The sequence below is a fragment of the Cherax quadricarinatus genome, chromosome 61 (assembly GCF_038502225.1).
Source record: "Cherax quadricarinatus isolate ZL_2023a chromosome 61, ASM3850222v1, whole genome shotgun sequence".
NCBI lineage: Eukaryota > Metazoa > Arthropoda > Malacostraca > Decapoda > Parastacidae > Cherax > Cherax quadricarinatus.
In genome coordinates, this window is record NC_091352.1 from 4042556 (window position 1) to 4063432 (window position 20877).

At 38.0% G+C, this 20877-nt stretch overlaps 1 protein-coding gene across 3 annotated transcripts in view; it reads left to right on the forward strand.

Moving 5' to 3' along the window:
- Nucleotides 1–19106, forward strand: part of LOC128699449 (uncharacterized) — a 34748-nt gene extending 15642 nt beyond the window's left edge. For all 3 annotated transcript variants that reach the window (XM_053792205.2, XM_053792206.2, XM_053792207.2), the window contains 4 exons: nt 888–947; nt 1631–1768; nt 1909–2046; nt 9202–19106. In XM_053792205.2, coding sequence (XP_053648180.1) covers nt 888–947; nt 1631–1768; nt 1909–2046; nt 9202–9389 — 524 coding nt within the window. In that variant the 3' untranslated portion in view covers nt 9390–19106. The remainder of the gene's footprint in view (nt 1–887; nt 948–1630; nt 1769–1908; nt 2047–9201) is intronic.
- Nucleotides 19107–20877: the final 1771 nt, after the last annotated feature.

The window sequence follows — 20877 nt, forward strand, 5'->3', positions numbered from 1 at the left end:
CTTGCTCATTTGTATAATTTTGTGCATTCCCTTCATTGGGGGTGTCTTTATGAAGGGCTTGTCATCCAAGAAGTTTGAGATATTCTGAACTTAAATCAGAATTGGTTACCTCCCATTTCCCAGGTGCTGTGTAGGCCTTAATGTCTAGTGCTTCTCCATAAATATAATTTGTACATTCTATTCTCTACCTTGCATTGGCGTTCTTACCATTTTGTGCTCTGGTAGTTTCATGTGCTCGCTCACTGGCAAATTGTCATGTGCTGGCTCTGGCTGTTATGTGCTCTTAACTATGTAAATTTATTTTAATAGAATAGTTACAATGCCCTTTTTATTTTCCTTTTTAATAAAAATAAAATTTGAAAAATCACTAAGTTTGCCATTCCTTTATTTTCCAATTTCTGGTTTGTTCCTTGACAGCTTTTCAGTGGGAATATTCATGCTAGAGTAACTTAAAAATCCACAGGAAAATTGTACCATAGCCATTTATATTCGTAAGGCCTCGTTGTACCTTGTAATTCCTTGCCATACATGTTTTCATTTTGCTATTTAGTATTGGCAAGACTAGATTATAGGGGAATCTTGTAGCTAATTATTGAAGCCAAATGTTTTGAGGACCCTGATGGATATTTCTTGAAAAATTTGTCCTAGATTTTGGGATTATAGAATTTTGTCTTTCATTGGATCCACATGATACTTTGGCATGTTTTAACGCTATAAAGTACAGTACATGTTCAACAAGTGCACTTCATTAATGTAGATGGAAATCATAAGTACAGTAGTTATTTTATATTTTTACATATGAACTCAAATATTAAATAATTCCAAGAAATGGCAGTATAGGTTTTTTCAATGAATGGGAGGTATAATGTTTTTTCTTTTAATTTCAGAAGACTCGATGGAGGACACAAAAGATTCTAACGATTGGGGTGGCGAAAGTGAGAGAGATGGTGAGTTGTTTAAATCAGTGGTTGAAAAATCTGAAATGACGTTCAATATTGACATCAGCCATCAATGTTTTTTTTTTTTTTTTTCCAAAGAAATTTATTTCTGGGAGGTTATTAGCTTCCAAATCTTTGATATATAGTACAGTGTAAGTTTTTATTTGGGCCTTAAGTTTAATAAGTTTTTTAATTTTCTTGTATACAAGTTATGAACTGCTGTTCATACATAATGTAGATGCTGCTGGTAAGACTTGCTCTGATTGACTTAAATTTTAAATTAAAGGATCAGGCTAAGCTCCTAAGTTTGAAATGGTTTCTAACAAAGTTGGGCATTACATTTTTTCAGATTAACGGCTTTGAACAGTAAGCTCCCTCTCCCCTAACCAAACTATAGCAGTTACAAATTTAAGCAGGAAACTTATGACACTTACTCCCTTGTACTAAATATTAAAGGTGTTTCATTTTTGGAGACAAATTTGCATATACACCAATATTTAGTGAGAATGTCATGGTAGTGATAGACATGCAGCAGAAATGAAGCACTGTAATGAAAGAACATGCTTTTCAGGAAATTTAGACCCCCCTCTAGGAACTTTTTATTTTTTTTTTAATCGGATAACCTATATCATTTTTATTTTATTTGATAGGCTTCTAAGATACAGGTCTTATAAAAGTTGCTCATTTTGCAGGTGGATGGGATCGATATTCAGACCAAGATCGGTATTCCAGCCGTTCCAGCAGCAAGCCCGGAGACTGGGATTGTCCAAGTTGCCAGTTTTCCAATTTTGCCTCTCGCTCTGCTTGTTTCAAGTGCAGGACTCCCAAAGGTTTGTTCCTTGGAAATAATTACCTAACTAGTCCACCATCGCCTTCCCCCTCCTCATCCTGTTCTTTATCACCTTTCTACTTAGATACTATGTCCATGTGAAATATGGATATTATAGAGATAATTGATCCATTTTTATAGATGGAGATAGCTTTGGGTCTGGAGGACGTGTTGGTGGAGGAATGCGTGACATGCGTCCTGGAGACTGGTCGTGCCAGAAGTGCCAGTTCCATAACTTCTCATCACGTGGCATGTGCTACAAGTGTAATGCTCCCCGTGGTATGTGAAGCTTTTTTGTAATTGATGAGCAAGTATTTCATTTATCTGAAGACTAGACATTAAGTAAAATTGGTAATGGAGGCCTCTGATTAAGATGCACTGAAGGTAAATATTCCTAGTGCTTTAAATGTAAACTTTGTAGAGTATTTAAATTCTTCTTTTAGTAATTTAACACTTGAAGATTGAGCAGCTGTCTGGAAGATTCAACATATCCTCCCTTTCCCTCAAAGAAAGGGGGTGAGGTAAGAACACACAAGTTCTAGTTGATGTAAATGCTTTAAAGTTGGAATATACAATAGTGGTTGGTTCTTAAATCATGCACATTGATTTATTAATAAAGCACTACATGATTTATCATTTTATAAATACGTTGTTAGCAAGGAAAATTTGTTTTGGCAGAAAAATTTAAGAATGTCCACTGAGGCAAGTAGTATAAAATTAAATGATAAATACACCCCCAAAGATTAACCTTGAATGTGCCTACCTTAATGAACAAAACTGGGGGGCAGGGGGGACCTCTGGAAATTGTCCAGTACTTTACCTAGAAGTAAAATTTTCATGGAGGTAAGACTTCTTCAGTGGCATGTAATAAACATTAGAGAATCTCAGTCTTATGCATATCTTCCCCCATTAAAATTGACAGGTTTCGACACTGTTGGGTACAATTGAAACATTGTGGGCAAGACCAGGAATGTTTAGCTTTTTAATAGTTATCCCACCAAGTCAGTGTTGTCTTAATGAGAGGGAATGGTTGCTCTTTTAAGTGTTCATAAATTAAAAATTTTTTAAGCTGTAAAATCTATATTCATCCTTCTGTGCAGGAATTCTTCCTGCCACCTCTATAACTCATGCCTGGTATGCCAGTTTTCCTGTGTTCATCAAATGCCAAAAACCACTAGCTTCCACTCTGGCTGATCTAATGTTCATACATTCCTACTAGATGCTTTGCCCTACCACTTACTGTTCCTGCTTGTTTGTCTGCCAAGCAAGCAAATGCAGTATTCTGTTCTGAAGTCAGTGGACACATGCAACTCTTAATGAAGATTACATTGTTTTTGTGTGCAAGATTTGAACACGGTGGGGGAATGAGTAGCTAGCTGATGTATTGCATAATGCAATGGTCACTGCCAGCAAGATATTAGGATGCAGTGCAGTAGTTAAATACACTACCAGGACCTGCTGTAAGCCACTTGCTGTGAATCGTCACCACTTTGTAATACTGTTTCTAGATAGCAAGTGCCACGTTTTATTGCTAGATGTTAGTTGGTACACAAGTGAAGTGTCATTATATGCAGTATGTTTAGATTTTGTATTTTTTTCTAAGTATGGCATCGTTATATTTTATTTGCCCTTTGAGGGTCCAAGAATTTTCAAAAATTATTTTTTCTTTGGAAATGGTAGAGAATCTTTTTCTGAAGGTAATAAAACAAAAAGCATGAAATTTGATGGAGGATTGATGAAATTATGCTTGTGAATTTTGATGCATTGGTGATATTTATCCTTTGGTGGTTTTGCCCACTTTGACTACTATTTTAGTCCAGTTACATTATTTTAGTCAACCAAATTCTTAGCTATTTCACTAGTATTACTTTTATTTTATCGATTGAGCACAAGAACCTGCCCAATCAACTATTTCAGCTACCCAATAAAGTGATCAGTAATTGGTAATTTGGCCAATTTCACACAGTTCAAAATAGTCAATTTCAAAATAGGGTCCAGAATAAACAATGCAGGCATTTCTGGCACTAAAATATCATTTCCTCTTGTTTATTAGTTACGTTAAATGGCATTACAACATTAAATGGCATTACAGATGAATTCCGTTTTGATTTTTTATTTACATGAATTTTTATTCATGCCAAAAAAATAGATTTACTGTTATGCAATATTGTACTTGGACCCCTCAAAGGGTTAAGGTTTAACAAAGTTTTGGGGGAAAATTATTAGTGGAACGCATATGATCTATCCCTTTAAATGGTGACTTAGCTTCTTTTGCTTACTCGGTATCCTCGGTGCAGTGCTGGCTCTGTTGTACCTCTGAAAAAAGTTGATCAGTAAGAGTGCATACAAACCCATTTTTGTGTATTCAGACTTAAGTGCTACATCCTATATACAGTGCTTTTCATGGCATTATGCCACCCCTCCCCTACACTCATACCAAAAGACCAACACATACCATGAAAGATTATAATTATGTATATTTGCACGCTTACTGAGGTTTTAATACTTGGTGCTGCGTCCTTTATGCTTAATGTCCCTCAGCCATGTAGGAAGACAAATTCTTGAGGGTTTGGGGAGGTATATTATTCCATGCCTTGTGTAGAGCAGCCTCCAGCTATGTGATGGAACTGATATGTCATTAAAGAACCTCACTTCAGTTCTTAAGCCACTGAACTACATATTTGGTGGTATGACACGGTGCACTGTCCTTCATAAAAACAGTATCCCCCACACTTGTCAAACGCCTCGGGTAAATGTCGCACAGTAACTCCAGGTAATTATACTGGTTCACATACTGGTTTTTGGGAAGCACAGTGAGTTCACCAACACAGCACTGAAAAACCCCCAAACCATGAGCTAGTCTGGGTGTTTGGTGGTCCCACAGGTGTAGGGTGGGTCTAGCGGGTCACTACCTCTGGACCAGTACATGTCCCCCATAGTTACAGGTGATGGTGAAGGTTGCGTCATCACTCCAAAGTACTTTAGACCACTGTTGAGGATTCCAGTGAAGATATTTTTTTGCATAATCCAGCCTACATTTCTTCCGTGGCTTGGAGAGGATTGGTTTCTTAACCTAGCAGTGACTACTCTAGCCCAGTTCTGACACATGTCTGTTAACAGTTCTTAGACACCTCTGTAAGATGTGGGTTCTTTTCTTTCAATTTCTAGCAGTTATCATAGGTGTACTCGGAGACGGCTTCTTTAACACAATTAAACATGTAGGCACTACTTTCCACCACCAAGACTTGTCTTGCTAACTGGTTTCTGTGAAAACCTTCATAAATGTTACCTTTTTCACTCCAACAGCATATTGGTGTACAATAACCACTTGCTTTCACTCATTCCTATCTAAGATTCACATGCAAATTTCAAGCCCCTAGCACTTGAAACCTTTACCCCATCCCTCCCAATCTTTACTAGGACAAATAATCTCTACCACCATCCTGTTCTTCACCTTGTAAATGTCTAAACCACCTCAACCTTTCCCCCGACCTAACCCTTGGAATAATACCTTTGGTGGCACCCACACTTCCTAATCTCAGATCTCCAAACTAAAAATCTGAGTCACACCACACCTTACCCTTGAGCACATCTCTGTAATTTCCAACCTCCTCACTATAACATTCAAAATTGTGTTCACACTCGTATAATGGTGAAATAACTTTACAAAGAAAAAAATGTAGCGCCTGAAATTTAAGTGCTGACAGTGTTGTAATTTGTCAGAAGTAAGTTTATCTTCTGAAATGGTGGAATTTTTTTTCTGAAGGTAATAACACCAAAAATGCACAATTTGATGGAAATCTCATGGAATAAAGCAGGTGCAAAATTGAGTTTCCACAATTTATGCATTGCCATTTAGTCCTATTTTTAAGCCAATTCCTAGCTTTTTACTAGTATACCTTCCATTCTTATAACTGAGCACAAGAAACTGCTTATTCAGCTATCAACACTACCACGTAATGTACACGGAATTTGATAATTTGGCCAATTTTACAAAATTCCAATTTAAAAAGTTCAAAATAAAAACAGTATATTAATCCACTAAAACCTTTTCTTTGTTAATTATTCATGTTCTCAGGCTTCTCATACATAGTACTTGTCCCCATTTTGAATACATTACAAAGTTTTACCCTCTTGAATAATGAAATAAAACTAATATTGATTGGTCATAGTTTGAGTTGACCCAATAATTAAAGCAGACCTAATAAAAGCATGTGAAACACTGGGGGGGGGGGGGACCTTCATCTTCTTGGGGAATATTGCCAAAAATCTAACATTATTGCTGCTTTGCCTATTTCAGACTACCCCAGTTATTGCTACTTCACTATTATGTCTTCCATTCTACAAATTAATACAGCCATAAAAAAAAACAGAAACCTCCTAAATCCTATTTTTAATCAAACATGAGGTCAGGTTTGCTTTTACCAAAATTCATTGCCTGGGTCAGGATTTTTTGTACTGTGCACACTTGCCATGCACACGTCAAGACTAGTATTTAACACGCACAACAAATCCAAGGAAGCCGAGCTTAAAACTTAAATCTGTGAGTGACACTAAAGACAGTGAACAGGTTAATGAGAGTTGCAAAAATATATGGAACTTCGTTTCTGTAGTACCTGAACGCTAGAAAAATGAGAAAGTAAATTTGAAAATGGATATTCGATACTAAAAAATGTGAATTTCATGTTTTTGCATCATAAACTGCATTATTATATTCCAGACTGGGAAGGGTATGGGAATCAGTGAAACCATTTCTAAGATCATGCAGATTTTCACCCTGCATGGTGAACAAACAATAACAGTTTGAATCTGTGACTTTGTTGCTGCAGAACTTGCATGGTCATCCTGGTTGCCTGTATTGGCCAGTTAGGTGGTAGCTGTGTGTGTGTGTGTGTGTGTGTGTGTGTGTGTGTGTGTGTGTGTGTGTGTGTGTGTGTGTGTGTGTGTGTGTGTGTGTATCAGGAATGTGTAAATCATTTTCCTCTTGCTTGTAGTGAGTCACTTAACCATGAGGAATCACCAAGGCATAGGTCTTTCTCTGGGTGCTTGTTCCATAAATTAACTTGATTGGAACTGAAATGGCAAGGAAATGTAATATGACAGATGAACAGATTTATCACCTTTGCAATTTTAACATTTGTGCAGAGGCCAGGATACCATAGCCAAGGCAGAGCACTTCTTATGGTACATTGTCATATTTTCACTTGCAGGACATTGTTACACGTAGTTCATGTGCATTTCAAAACTATGGTATGTTCAACTAAACACCAGAAACAAATGAGGAAACTTTTGTAAACAAAATTCATTTCTGGCAAGCACTCTTGGGTGTTTACACATGGCTGTTGTAGCCAGTGATGTGCGACAGAAAGCAATGACGTGTACTTGGAGGTCAATACCCCTGAGGCCATGCATGTATGGCATTGCTCCTAGAAGTCATGTGATTGGTTTGACACTAATCTATTTGAGCACATTGCTCGATTCCATGGGAGCATAATCCCCCCCCTCCCCTCCACACGCACGATAAAGGGTTTAAGCATGTCGCCACAGTAGCTCTCATCCTCTTAAGAGAGGATGCTTGTTACATTGCCCTTAATCTTTACTGTAGCTACTGGTGGTCAGTCTTCCTGGAGAAAAATTACCAGTCACTAAGTGCCTCAGGGTATTAACAAGGATTATCTGTAGATCTATTTCTAAACTAATTGAAGATGGTGGTGATTGATCAAGTTGAGTGTTTTAAGTAAGAAAAAGTTGTGTAGGAGTGTTCATAGGTGTAGCTATTAAATTGGCTAATTGCCCAAACACACCATACATTCTAGATACCCTACACTTTTCTAGGTAAAGCAAGTGCTCATTTGGCTAATTGTCTTGCCACCAGCTTCATATTACACTATCAAATTAGTATTTTGGTAGGCAGTGGCATGGTACTTTCCTTCTAACTTTAATTTCTATTTGGCTAAAGTGTATAGCAGACTAATTACTTTACTTTCCTACTAAGTATGACATCAGCCCCTTCATGCATACATCCTAAAAAATAAGCTGTACAGACGATTCAGATGTGTTGAAGAGCTAGTCTAGATATCACATTAAGGATCACTGAATATTGCTGGGAGCCTAAGACAGTTGGTAGCTTCCACATCTGGACACTGCCTTCTATATTTTGTATCATTTTTTTAGCTATTACTTCAAAGGCATTAATCTTCAGTATATTATATTTATATAGGTATCGCGAGTTCCTATATTTAGCTCAGTTTGCTTAGGAAATGTGGATTACGTTTAAATGTTGACACGTTTAGGGACCCTAGCTAATGTTGCCTCAGACATTTTTTGTATTTTTTCCTTTTTTTTTCTCTATCAAATGCATTAATCTCAGGTGTGTTTGGTATAGGTATGAGGAGCTGCTATGTTTAGTTAATTTGATAAGGAAATGTTCCTTTCATTTTTTTTACATTTTCATAAGTGCCATATAACTGATTAATCCTTGCTACATTCCATCTGGCCCAGTAGGTTCACGTTAGCAATCTACAATGCTTAAAGTAATGACTAACAGAATGTAAGAAAAGTTAATCATCCCTGTAATTCTAAAATAGAACTCACCCCAATTTTTTTTCCTACATCCTTCACATAAATATTTTTCATGGAGCTAATTTTGAGGACCTTACCTTGCACGTCATGAGAGGCTTCACTGTACAAATTTTTAGTCCGTATGCGTAAAGACATTTTGTTCATTTTACTACAGTAGACTGGCTTGTATTGCCTCGACATTCTTAATGTTCAAAATAGCAATTATAGTTTGTATTTTTGTTCTCAGAAGATAGAATATTTTCTTGTTGCAGGTTCATGCTTTGCTACTGCATTCTGACTATATCTTAAGCAGATATTTTGGTTAATATACAATGAAGGGGTTGATAGTAATAAAATTGATATTTCAGACAAATACTCTCACAGCTGACTTGTGGAAGGTTGCAGTAGCCATTGCACCATGGGAACTGCCTGTAATTTTTTCTTTTGTATTTTTATTTATTTTTTTTTTCCTTGGGCCTGACTAAATCCTAACATTGTAAATGGAACTTTGCCATAAAACGCTGGAATTTGAGAAGTGCTATGTACCGTAAAGATTTACGACAAGTTGTGGCAAGAGTGGTACTGAAGCAGAGTACAAATGGAAAACCTGTATGGTAGGTGTAGAAATGGAAAACTGGTCTTTCCTCACAGGTTGGAGTGTTAAGAAAGAGGCACCATGAGAATTGGAGGAAGGGCACGTGCCCTACGTACACCTTTTTTGTAGACTGCATATTTTTTCCACTCATTAATTTGGGTTTACAGATATGGTCGTGTTAATTTTCCATAGTAGACGTAATGGGATTCCTGTAATTTTTTATTTACAGTACCGTAGCGTAGTTCATTGTGCCAACTGTTTAGAGAATAATGTTGCAGGGGGTGGTGGCGGTGGTGACCGTTACTCTAGCCCTCGTGGTGGTGGTGGTGGTGGTGGTGGTGGTGGCAGCAGGCCTGGGGAATGGGAATGCCCTAGTTGCCAGTTTTCCAACTTCTCGCATCGCGATTACTGCCTCAAATGCAGGACTCCTAGAGGTATGTCTAGATGTGTTGCTAAGGATACGTAAAATGAGCATGGAATATCTAGGTGGGCTGCCTCAATAATTGGCAGAGTTTGGAGTACACTGTACAGGTTGTGGATTAAAAGGTATGGCTGACATATTTCGAATGAACTCCAGAATATACCTTTTGATAATTTGGGACAGGCTGTCATGGTAATTATTAGATTGTAAGGACAAGAGGGCAGATATTCCATGCTTGGTATAAAGATTTAAGGTTATAATTGGTAGAATAATGGCCTCAGTTTCCATAATGTTAGGTTTAACTATTAAAATGCAAAATGCTATGGTATAAGAAAATATTTAAAGTTTTGCCCCCCATAAAAGTTAATTGGCAGTGAGGTACTGAGAATGACTTGGATTTGATTCAGGAACAGTATAAGAAAACATGGCAGAATTTATTATTAACATTAGCATATTACTGCTTACCTGCCCTTGTTTGAAGCAGGTAGTATTATCTTTTATGGATACCAGATTGTGTGCAATAGTAAGTAAAAATTTACAGTACTGCTATAAATTGGTATTGAACACTTTACCATTGATTGATATAATAACCTTTACCTTAAGCCCATTCCTTAGTGTCTTTCCATTTCTCTTAGAGGTACCCAAGTCTAGTAAATTTTAATAACTTTAGTTGCCGACTTAGTTATCTGACAACCATTATTCCTTGGTTCCTTTCTTTTTTTTCTCTCTCCTTGTCCCCAATTTCCCATAAGGACAGTTCTATGGTGGACTCTTGATCCAAAGACTGGGGGCTTTCTTGGATTCATCTTAATTCCCTCCCAGTTATGGTATGGCATCTATGGGTTGAACACATCCACGAATGAGTACTTAGTTTTATTTTAGTAATAGGAGTTTTGAATGTTGGTATGTGTCAAGCTCTTAAAAATTTTTTCCCTTCCATCCTTTAATCTTTCAGCATCCTTTCCCTCAAGTGTTCCTACCCCATAATTTCATAATGCTCACCTAAGCCTGTTTTCCATAGTCCTTACCAGGAGCCCAAGAGACCTTGCCGTAGTCCTTGTGCTCACCTCAGACCTGACAAACCCCTTTCCCTTGGCCTTGGTTCACCCTCGCCTTGTCTGCCTGTAGTAACCCATTCTACCCAATAAACCATGTCTAGTCTATGAATGTACCCTGCTTTCTAACTAGACTACTACTGTTTACACTACCTAGTTACAAGGTGGATACAACCCTACTACATTAGTCTCCATGGCTTCCTAACCACTTTTCCTCTAATCTTTATAGTTTTTTCTTAACACATTTTCTAACCCTGTTCCTCAACTTTTTCCATTTCTAACTTTTTTTCCTCTATTCCATTACCCTTCTGACTTTTTCCATCTAACCCTTTTCCCAAGATTTTTTCCCTCCTAACCTAATTTTTTATCTTCCAGGACTACTACAACCCCCTCCCCCCACACTTTTCTGCCCCTAACCTTATCTCCTAATCTTTATTTTCTCCCCTCAAATTACTCCTTTCCCCTTAACCCTTAAACTGTCCAAACGTTCAGTTTAATCTTTACGCACCCCATACCCATCCTGTGGGCGGTAGATCTGGTCACAATCATGGCAACTTACAAAGGTAATGAATCAGCCTCACTCTTATACATGGTTACAGACTTGAACAAATTACAAAGTAAAGAGTCCAAACGTAGATCTACGTTTGCGCACGTGGAGCTCCGACCTTGATTTTCTCCATAAGAAACTATGTAAAAACGTAGATCTACGTTCAGAGCGCTACGCGAGCAAACGTAGATCTACGTTTGGACAGTTTAAGGGTTGAGCATTTTTCCCCTTAACATTTCTCAGCGTTATTGCCCACAACTATTTTTTCCTTCTTCCCTCCTCTTTTCACCTTAACCCATATTTTTCCCTCCTGTCCCCCTGTTCTAATATCCCTCCCCTTTTGCCTTCCCTAATCTCCTTTCCCTGCCTAGGTCTTTGTTACAAAATTCTTTTCCTCCTTGTTTTTCCCTTGCCAAATCTTTCCTTTTTTTTTTTTTTCAATTGCCTCATTTCCATCGCTTCTCATTCCCCCCTCTTAACCTTTTAAACTGTCTAAGCTTATCTATCAGCTCCTCCTTTCCTCTTTGTCTAACTTTTCTCCATGGTAACCATTTCCCATGTTGGTTTCCTCACCTAAATTCATTTTTCCCTCCTACCCTTCCCATACCTAATCTTCCCTCTTGTCTAATCTTTCAATTTATTTCCTCGGCTAATTTGCCATTTTCAATTCGCTGAACCTTCCTTTACATTATCCTTTTAACCTCCATTCCTTCAGACTTCAACTCATTTGCCTTGCTAACCACCACTGCATCACTTCTACTTATCTAACCTAGTTCATTTTATTCTGTATCTAACCTACCCCACCTTTCCTTACCCCCTCTTATTAAATTGGTATAACCTGAACTCTATTTTTGTATCCTCATGTAGGAAAGTGTGGAGTATTACTTCGGATATGAAGTCTTGTACAAGGTGATAGGTGTTACAGGATAAGCCAAATTCAGTTTTAATATGAGAATACTTTACATTAGATTTACAAAAGATTTTGTACAAGCAGATATGATAGTGCAGGGATATTAAAACATTTTTGTAGGGGTCCTGTGGATTGTAAATAATAGCTTAGCTAAGTTGCTAATGCCTTAATGCATTCCATTGGGTACAAAGCCTTTGAAGGTATAAATGGGCTTGTAATTTAAACTCCATCCTAAAGACCATTACTATTTGTTCCATGTCACTCTCCCCCTTTCCCTGGAAACAATCTTTGTAAATAAACTTTAATGATTAATGTGTACATTGTAAGTTTTCTTGGTGACAATAGCTGTGGTGAATGTTCTTAAATGAACAAGCCTTTCATCCTGAAAATAATTTGCATTTAATTTTATTAGTGGCACTATATACAGTAAATGTTTATGTAGTTTGTTGCTTTGAAAATTTTTATTACAACTTTGTTGGAAAGATTCTGTACATATAATCCCTTTTCTGGTCTTGCAGCCAAAGGACAGTATAGCTGCAGGCAATTTTTCTTTGCATCTTCAAATGATTTTGAAATGCTTACTAGAAAACAATTTGCATACACAGTTGATTTATTTAACAGTGAATAGCTTTTCAAAACAAGCTACATGGATTTGTGGTTATATTTTGGTATGGGTAGGAAGATAACTGCTTAGCACAATGGAATAAAAAAAAAAAAGTTACAATTTGAAAAATATATGAACAGAATAAATGAAAAGAGGTTGTAGTGAAAGACTGCAAAATGAGCAAATGACTGGGCAAGTTTCAGTAAACTTTGCTGAGTAAAAAGATTAAGGAAAAATGAGACTTTAGGCAAATGTTTGATGGGTAAGTGAAGAATTGGGGTTGTAAATTTTGCACACGAGTACCCATTGGAAACTCAGTAGCTGGTTTCTGATGCACCTGTGGCCAAAGCAAGAAACGTGGTTGTAACCACAAGAAAGGTAATAGAGAAACGATACAGTAGGCCTGTTAGGTAGATCTTGACATGATTACATGCTCAGTAGTGCTGATAGTACCACTACCAGCACTATAAATTGTGCTAGTTACTATGAGACACAAGTGTCTCCTGCACAAGCAAAATGTTAATTTCCAATAGCTGCTTCTCTTTATTGGCATATAAGTTTTCCAATTGTATTTAGGGGTTAAATGTTTAAGAGGAGGTAGAAATTTAGTGCCTGGTGCTAAGAGGAATAGGAGAGAGCCTGAGGAATTGGGTGAGTAGTAGATGCTGGAAAAAGACGTATGCTGGAAACTAGTGTGGAAATTTAAATTATGTAAGGAAAGATACCTTAAGAAATTGGGGGGAGGGGGGTGAAGTAAGAATCATAGTAAAAGAAATCTAATGTTTGCTTGGAAGATTTATTGAAAATTATGGGCTAGATAGAAAATGAGATTCCAGAGGAACATGGTTTGCCCTTGCCCTGGTGGCAAAAGCTCTCTTCATACACTGAGGGTCTGGGTTTGATTCCTGGCGAGGGTGAAAACATTGGGCGTGTTTCCTAACACTAGTTGTCCATGTTCACCCATCAGTAAAAATGAGTTCCTGGGTGTTAGTTGACTGGTATGGGTCGCATCCTGGGACAAAATTGACTTAATATGCCTGAAATACTCGGCATAACAAGGGGGCTTTCTATATAGTAGTATGTCATTGATGTTAGCTAGGCCTGTATACCTTGTACATGTACTTGTAGAAATTTATTATTATTAAGGAATGGGAGGGGATGTTTGGAGTTCAGTGGTGAAACTAGAGCCTATAAGTGATCAATATAAATGCAAGAAGAGTTTTGTTGCATTTACTGTATGCAATGAGAGGCACAAGGTAGGATGGCTAAAAGAGGAATGTTGTAGTTATATTGCATAGTTGGTAAGGTTATTTTTCAGTGAGGATGTGGTTAGGTAATGTAAAAGAGTAAAAGTGGACCTTAGATAGGGATGTGATGTCACCATGGTTCGTATTTATAATTGGGTTTTAAAATTGTTTGGGAAAGGTATGTGCCTAAAAGATGATAGATTTGACTTGCAGAGTTTCTAAGGTTGGTGGAAGACTTCAGGAGAATGTATAGAAGGAAATTTAAAGGGAACTAAGAGGAAAATGATAAAATCTAGTCTGGAAGATTGGAGGGATGTAGTATGGAGGAATTGTTTTATATGGGAGTAAATGTGTTGACAGATGAGTGCATGAAAGATGGAGTCTTAATTTGGACTGGAGTAATCAAGATGGTTTAGAATTAGAACAGGAAAGATTTCCATTGGGTGTAAAATCTGGAGTGGATAATAGTAATAGTGATGTCTCAGGAAGAGTTGGAGGTAGATGTGAAGGTGGTTTAAATTGGTCTGGAAAATGTTTTTTTGGAATCAGATTGGCTATTCAGTAAGAGCATGGTAATGTTGATGAAGGGATTAATGGGAAAGTGATTAGCTGGACGTTTCAGTTCAGAGGGAGTCATTTGAATTCTGTACTTGTAGCTATACTGTTGAATGAACAATGAATGGTTTCTTAAATTTACCTTGGTAGGAATTGTCAGTGTTAAGTTTCCTTCATAAATATTTTTCCCTAAGTTTTATAAATGTAGGTGCAAATGTAGATGATGGCTAAAATAACTGTTTTTGAGATAGGGACTGTAAAGGTCATCCTAGTCATTACTTCTCCAGTGGTTTAAGTCCTTAACTGGTTATACCTGGCATTTTTCTGTTTTAGACAAAAAGAACCTTGTACATAGAATTCTATTTTCTTATCCAAAATTGTGTATTAATAAAATGTTAAGCATAAAGGGTACAAATCTTACCCACAAACCCCAGTGTATATTTACTGTGCTATCTTCCGAACTACAGGTGAAATTTCAGTTGGCAAGATGCTGCAAACTGTCACCAAAGTTAAAGGTCTGAATGGTAAACATTGATCATTTGGGCAGCCACCCACAAGTATGAGGTCTTTTAGTCTCCTAGATGCTATTCATTTTTAGTGGTACAACATTTTACATAATTACTTGATAATGCATGTGTCCTTTGTTTGATGCAGTCTGTGCACTTTGCGACCGTATGTAGAATTTCTAATAAAAATTGGGACATTGCATAACAGCGGATTCACATAAATTATATACACGAGTTGAGGGAGACTATCTGGTGAATGTAATGTGATTCCCATCACCATATTTCCCTAAATTCTTTAAAGAAAAATTGGGGTCAGTCTCAATGGATTTTGCAAAGGGAAATTATGGAAAATGCATTTAAAACTGCTTACCTACATTCGGAGTAAGCACTAACTCGATAAAAGATCATTGAGTCAGGGTAATAGAAAGGTTGGGGTAATGATTTAATCCAAGGAAGGTTGGGGGGGGATGGCTACAATTTAAAACCATCCAAAAATCTTTTGGAAGTTATTTGATAGCAATGATGGTGAATTTGAATCCTTTCACTGATTCCCACAGATCAAACGTCAGTGTTGCTCACATAGATTTCAGCACAGCATCAACATATGTTAGGTCAGTTGGGTAGCTATATGGTTTTATTGGCTTTATCACTGGGTAGAATAGTAGACATTTTAGTGACATGACTTTGGCTTCAAATAGATGTCAAAATTATGAAAATTAAAGTTTTTTGGCAGTTTTCTTGAAAGGGTACAGGGGCATCCCAGCCCCTGGTCATTGTGTTTTTGCTAGGTTAGCTTCAATCATGGCCAGTCATTCTTGGTTGTAGTTTTATTCAAATGTGTGTACTCGTGCTTGCTTGCTTGCTCACACCATACATAGCTTTAAAAGGAGGTACAAGAAGGCTCTTGGAATGGGGAGTGGACCTAGTAGTGACCAGTGAAAAGATGAGGATCGGAGCTGACTTGTTTCCCCCCCCCCCCCCAAGCCCTTGAACCACATATGGGTACATGCACTTTATAATGAGGTACTATCAAAGTTCTCAGAGTACCTCAAAAAAAAAAAAAAATTGGTAACCTAATCACCAAGTGGAAGTACTCCCCTTGATAGGCTATACACTGATCCAAATACCTCTGCCACTTCTCAAAACATATCTGGAACTCTTCTTTCCTAGTGCTGCCTGCAATTTTGCTGGAATCTCCATGTTAAATTGCTGCCCTTTGAGTTCCATTTTTATTTTTTGTAAGAGAAAAGTCACAAGGGGCCAGATTGATCTTTGTATTAGGGAGGGTTAGTGATGCCTCGGTGGGAGACGACTGACTTGTTTAAAAAAATATATATACAGTGGACCCCGCATAACGATATTAATCCGTTCCTGAGAGCTCATTGTTATGCGAAATTATCGTTATGCGAATGAATTTTCCCCATAAGAAATAATGGAAATCAAATTAATCCGTGCAAGACACCCCAAAGTATGAAAAAAAAAATTTTACCACATGAAATATTAATTTTAATACACAAACTGAAAGACATGCACAGTTACATGACACTTACCTTTATTGAAGATCTGGTGATGATTGATGGGATGGGAGGAGGAGAGAGTCTTAGTGTTTAGAAGGGGAATCCCCTTCCATTAAGACTTGAGGTGCCGAAGTCCTTTTCTGGGGTTACTTCCCTTCTTTTAATACCACTAGGACCAGCTTCAGAGTCACTGGACTTCTGTCGCACAACATATCTGTCCATAGAGGCCTGTACCTCTCGTTCCTTTATGACTTTCCTAAAGTGGTTCACAACATTGTCAGTATAATAGTCACCAGCACGGCTTGCAATAGCTGTGTTAGGGTGATCGTCATCAAAAAAGGTTTGCACTTTAAGCCACATTCCACACATTTCCTTAATATTTGAAGTAGGCAACTTCTTCAATTTCTCTCCCCTCCGAAGCAGTTTCCTCAGGTCTGGCCTCATGCTGAAGATGATGATCTAGCAGCTCATCAGTAGTTAGTTCTTCATTGTCCTCCTCCACCAACTCTTCCACATCCCTACTAACCTCCAACCCCAAGGACTTTCCCAATGCCACAATGGATTCCTCAACTGGCATAGGATTCTCAGGGTTAGTCTCAAACCCTTCAAAATCCCTTTGGTCTACACATTGTGGCCACAATTTCCTCCAAGCAGAGTTCAAGGTCCTCTTAGTCACTCCCTCCCAAGCCTTACCTATAAGGTTTATACAATTGAGGATATTAAAGTGCTCTCTCCAAAACTCTCTTAGTCAATTGAGTTTGAGGTCACTACAAAGCACCTTTCAAACAGAGCTTTTGTGTACAGTTTTTTGAAGTTTGCAATAACCTGCTGGTCCATGGGCTGCAGGAGAGGAGTGGTATTAGGAGGCAAAAACTTCACCTTAATGAAGCTCATGTCCCCTTAAAGTTGCTCTGCCACATCTGTAGGATGACCAGGGGCATTGTCTAACCAGGAGGCACTTAAGGTCTAATTTCTTTTCAGTTAGGTAATTTTTCACATTGGGGCAAATGCTTGGTGTAACCAGTCATAGAAAAAGTCCCTAGTGACCCATGCCTTACTGTTTGCCCTCCACAGCACACACAAATTAGCCTTGAGGATATTCTTTTGCCTGAACGCTATGGGAGTTTGAGTGATACACTAATAAAGGCTTCACTTTGCAATCGCCACTAGCATTGGAACACATCAACAGAGTAAGCCTGTCTTTCATAGGCTTGTGTCCTGGGAGTGCCTTTTCCTCCTGAGTAATGTAGGTCCTGCTTGGCATTTTCTTCCTAAACAGGCCTGTTTCATCACAATTAAACTTGTTCAGGTTTCAGTCCTTCACTGTCTATGTACTCCTTGAATTCCTGCACATATTTTTCAGCTGCTTTGTGGTCCCAACTGGCAGTCTCACCATGCCTCATCACACTGTGTATGCCACTATGCTTCTTAACCCTTTGACTGTCGCAACCCCCGATCCTGAGGTGTCTCCTGGTGTTGCAAAATTTAAAAAAAAAAAAAAAAAAAAATCTTATGAAATGATAGAAAATCTTTTCCCGATTGTAATGACACCAAAAAAAAACAAAATTTGGTACAAAACCGACGGAATTATGCTCTCGCAAAGTTAGCGACCTCGGCGATATTTACAAATCGGCGATTTCGCCCACTTTGAGCCCTATTTTCGGCTAATTCCATTGTTCCAGTCGACCAAACACATAGCTATTTCTTTAGAACTCCATTTTTTCTATCGATTGAGTACAAGAAACTGCCCATTTACCGATTTCAATTACCCAATAATGTGGTCAGAAATTTGCAATTTGGCCAATTTCACGAAAATTAAAAAATATGACAATTTCAAAGATCCAGAATGAACAATGCAGACATTTCTGGCTCTAAAATAACATTTTCTTTGTTCATCAGTCATGTCTCCAGGCCCCTCTGATATTACTCTTGCTTTCTATTTTGAATTTTTATTCAAACAAAAAATAGAAGACTTAATATTTTGCAGACTACTGCAATACTGTAATAATTTTATAAATAACATCAACCAGGAAAAGTATACGGTTGGGTTATAATTGAAAGAATTAGAGGTAAGACAGAATGTAGAATTGCGGACGAGCAAGGAGGCTTCAGAGTGGGTAGGGGATGTGTAGATCGTGTTTACATTGAAGCATATATGTGAACAGTATTTAGATAAAGGTAGGGAAGTTTTTATTGCATTTATGGATTTAGAAAAGGCATATGATAGAGTGGATAGAGGAGCAATGTGGCAGATGTTGCAAGTATATGGAATAGGTGGTAAGTTACTAAGTGCTGTAAAGAGCTTTTATGAGGATAGTGAGGCTCAGGTTAGGGTGTGTAGAAGAGAGGGAGAATACTTCCCGGTAAAAGTAGGTCTTAGACAGGGATGTGTAATGTCACCATGGTTGTTTAATATATTTATAGATGGGGTTGTAAAAGAAGTAAATGCTAGGGTGTTCGGGAGAGGGGTGGGATTAAATTATGGGGAATCAAATTCAAAATGGGAATTGATACAGTTACTTTTTGCTGATGATACTGTGCTTATGGGAGATTCTAAAGAAAAATTACAAAGGTTAGTGGATGAGTTTGAGAATGTGTGTAAAGGTAGAAAGTTGAAAGTGAACATAGAAAAGAGTAAGGTGATGAGGGTATCAAATGATTTAGATAAAGAAAAATTGGATATCAAATTGGGGAGGAGGAGTAGGGAAGAAGTGAATGTTTTCAGATACTTGGGAGTTGACGTGTCGGCGGATGGATTTATGAAGGATGAGGTTAATCATAGAATTGATGAGGGAAAAAAGGTGAGTGGTGCGTTGAGGTATATGTGGAGTCAAACGTTATCTATGGAGGCAAAGAAGGGAATGTATGAAAGTATAGTAGTACCAACACTCTTATATGGATGTGAAGCTTGGGTGGTAAATGCAGCAGCGAGGAGACGGTTGGAGGCAGTGGAGATGTCCTGTCTAAGGGCAATGTGTGGTGTAAATATTATGCAGAAAATTCGGAGTGTGGAAATTAGGAGAAGGTGTGGAGTTAATAAAAGCATTAGTCAGAGGGCAGAAGAGGGGTTGTTGAGGTGGTTTGGTCATTTAGAGAGAATGGATCAAAGTAGAATGACATGGAAAGCATATAAATCTATAGGGGAAGGAAAGAGGGGTAGGGGTCGTCCTCGAAAGGGTTGGAAAGAGGGGGTAAAGGAGGTTTTGTGGGTGAGGGGCTTGGACTTCCAGCAAGTGTGCATGAGCGTGTTAGATAGGAGTGAATGGAGACGAATGATACTTGGGACCTGACGATCTGTTGGAGTGTGAGCAGGGTAATATTTAGTGAAGGGATTCAGGGAAACCGGTTATTTTCATATAGTCGGACTTGAGTCCTGGAAATGGGAAGTACAATGCCTGCACTTTAAAGGAGGGTTTTGGGATATTGGCAGTTTGGAGGGATATGTTGTGTATCTCTATACGTATATGCTTCTAAACTGTTGTATTCTGAGCACCTCTGCAAAAGCAGTGATAATGTGTGAGTGTGGTGAAAGTGTTGAATAATGATGAAAGTATTTTCTTTTTGGGGATTTTTTCTTTTTTTTTTTGGGTCACCCTGCCTCGGTGGGACAGGGCCGACTTGTTGAAAAAAAAAAAAAATCAACCCATTTATGACTGCATATTAGAATGGCTAGTTGGACATTTATTGGACAATGACATGATTTGTTTACTTTTGAACATTGGCAAAAATCAAACATTTCCCCTACTTTGAGCTCCATTTCCAGGTTCTTTTTATAGTAAAATCAATCAAAATCACCTCTATTTATATAATATGTTTTCCATTCTATCAAATGAGACCAAGAAAATGAGAATACACCCATAAATACTATACGAAAATAGACCACAAAGTCGGCATTTTAATAAAAAAAATGGTTTGAGTTTTTTTTTTTCTCATTATGCACTGCATGCTCCAGGATTTTTTTTATATGGTGCACACAGACCCATTCTCTCACATGTGGGCCTACCAGCTTTCTCCTGCTTGATTTGAAGCCGCTAGAATTTGAGTGTATATACGTCAAACACGGTACCTCGTAAGACGTATATATACGGCCGCGACAGTCAAAGGGTTAAATCTCTCAAACCAACCTTTGCTGGCCTTAAATTCACTCACATCATCACTAGTTGCAGGCATTTTTTTAATTAAATCCTCATGCAACTTCCTAGCCTTTTCACTTACGATCACTTGAGAGATGCTATCTCCTGCTATCTGTTTTTTTATTTATCCTCACCAATAAGAGTCTCTCAACATCTTCCATCACTTGTGATCTCTGTTTCGAAAACACAGTTGAACCTTTGGCAAGAACAGCTTCCTTGATTGCCGTTTAGTTGGACACAATAGTAGCGATGGTTGATTGGGGTTTACTATACAACCTGGCCAGCTCGGAGACACGCACTCCACTTTCATACTTAGCAATGATCTTTTTCTTCATCTCTATAGTAATTCTCACCCTTATTCCTGTAGGGTTGGCACTAGAAGCTTTCTTGGGGCCCATGGTCACTTAATTTGCAGATAAAATCACCAAAAAACACTGTAATAATACGAAATGTTCTGAT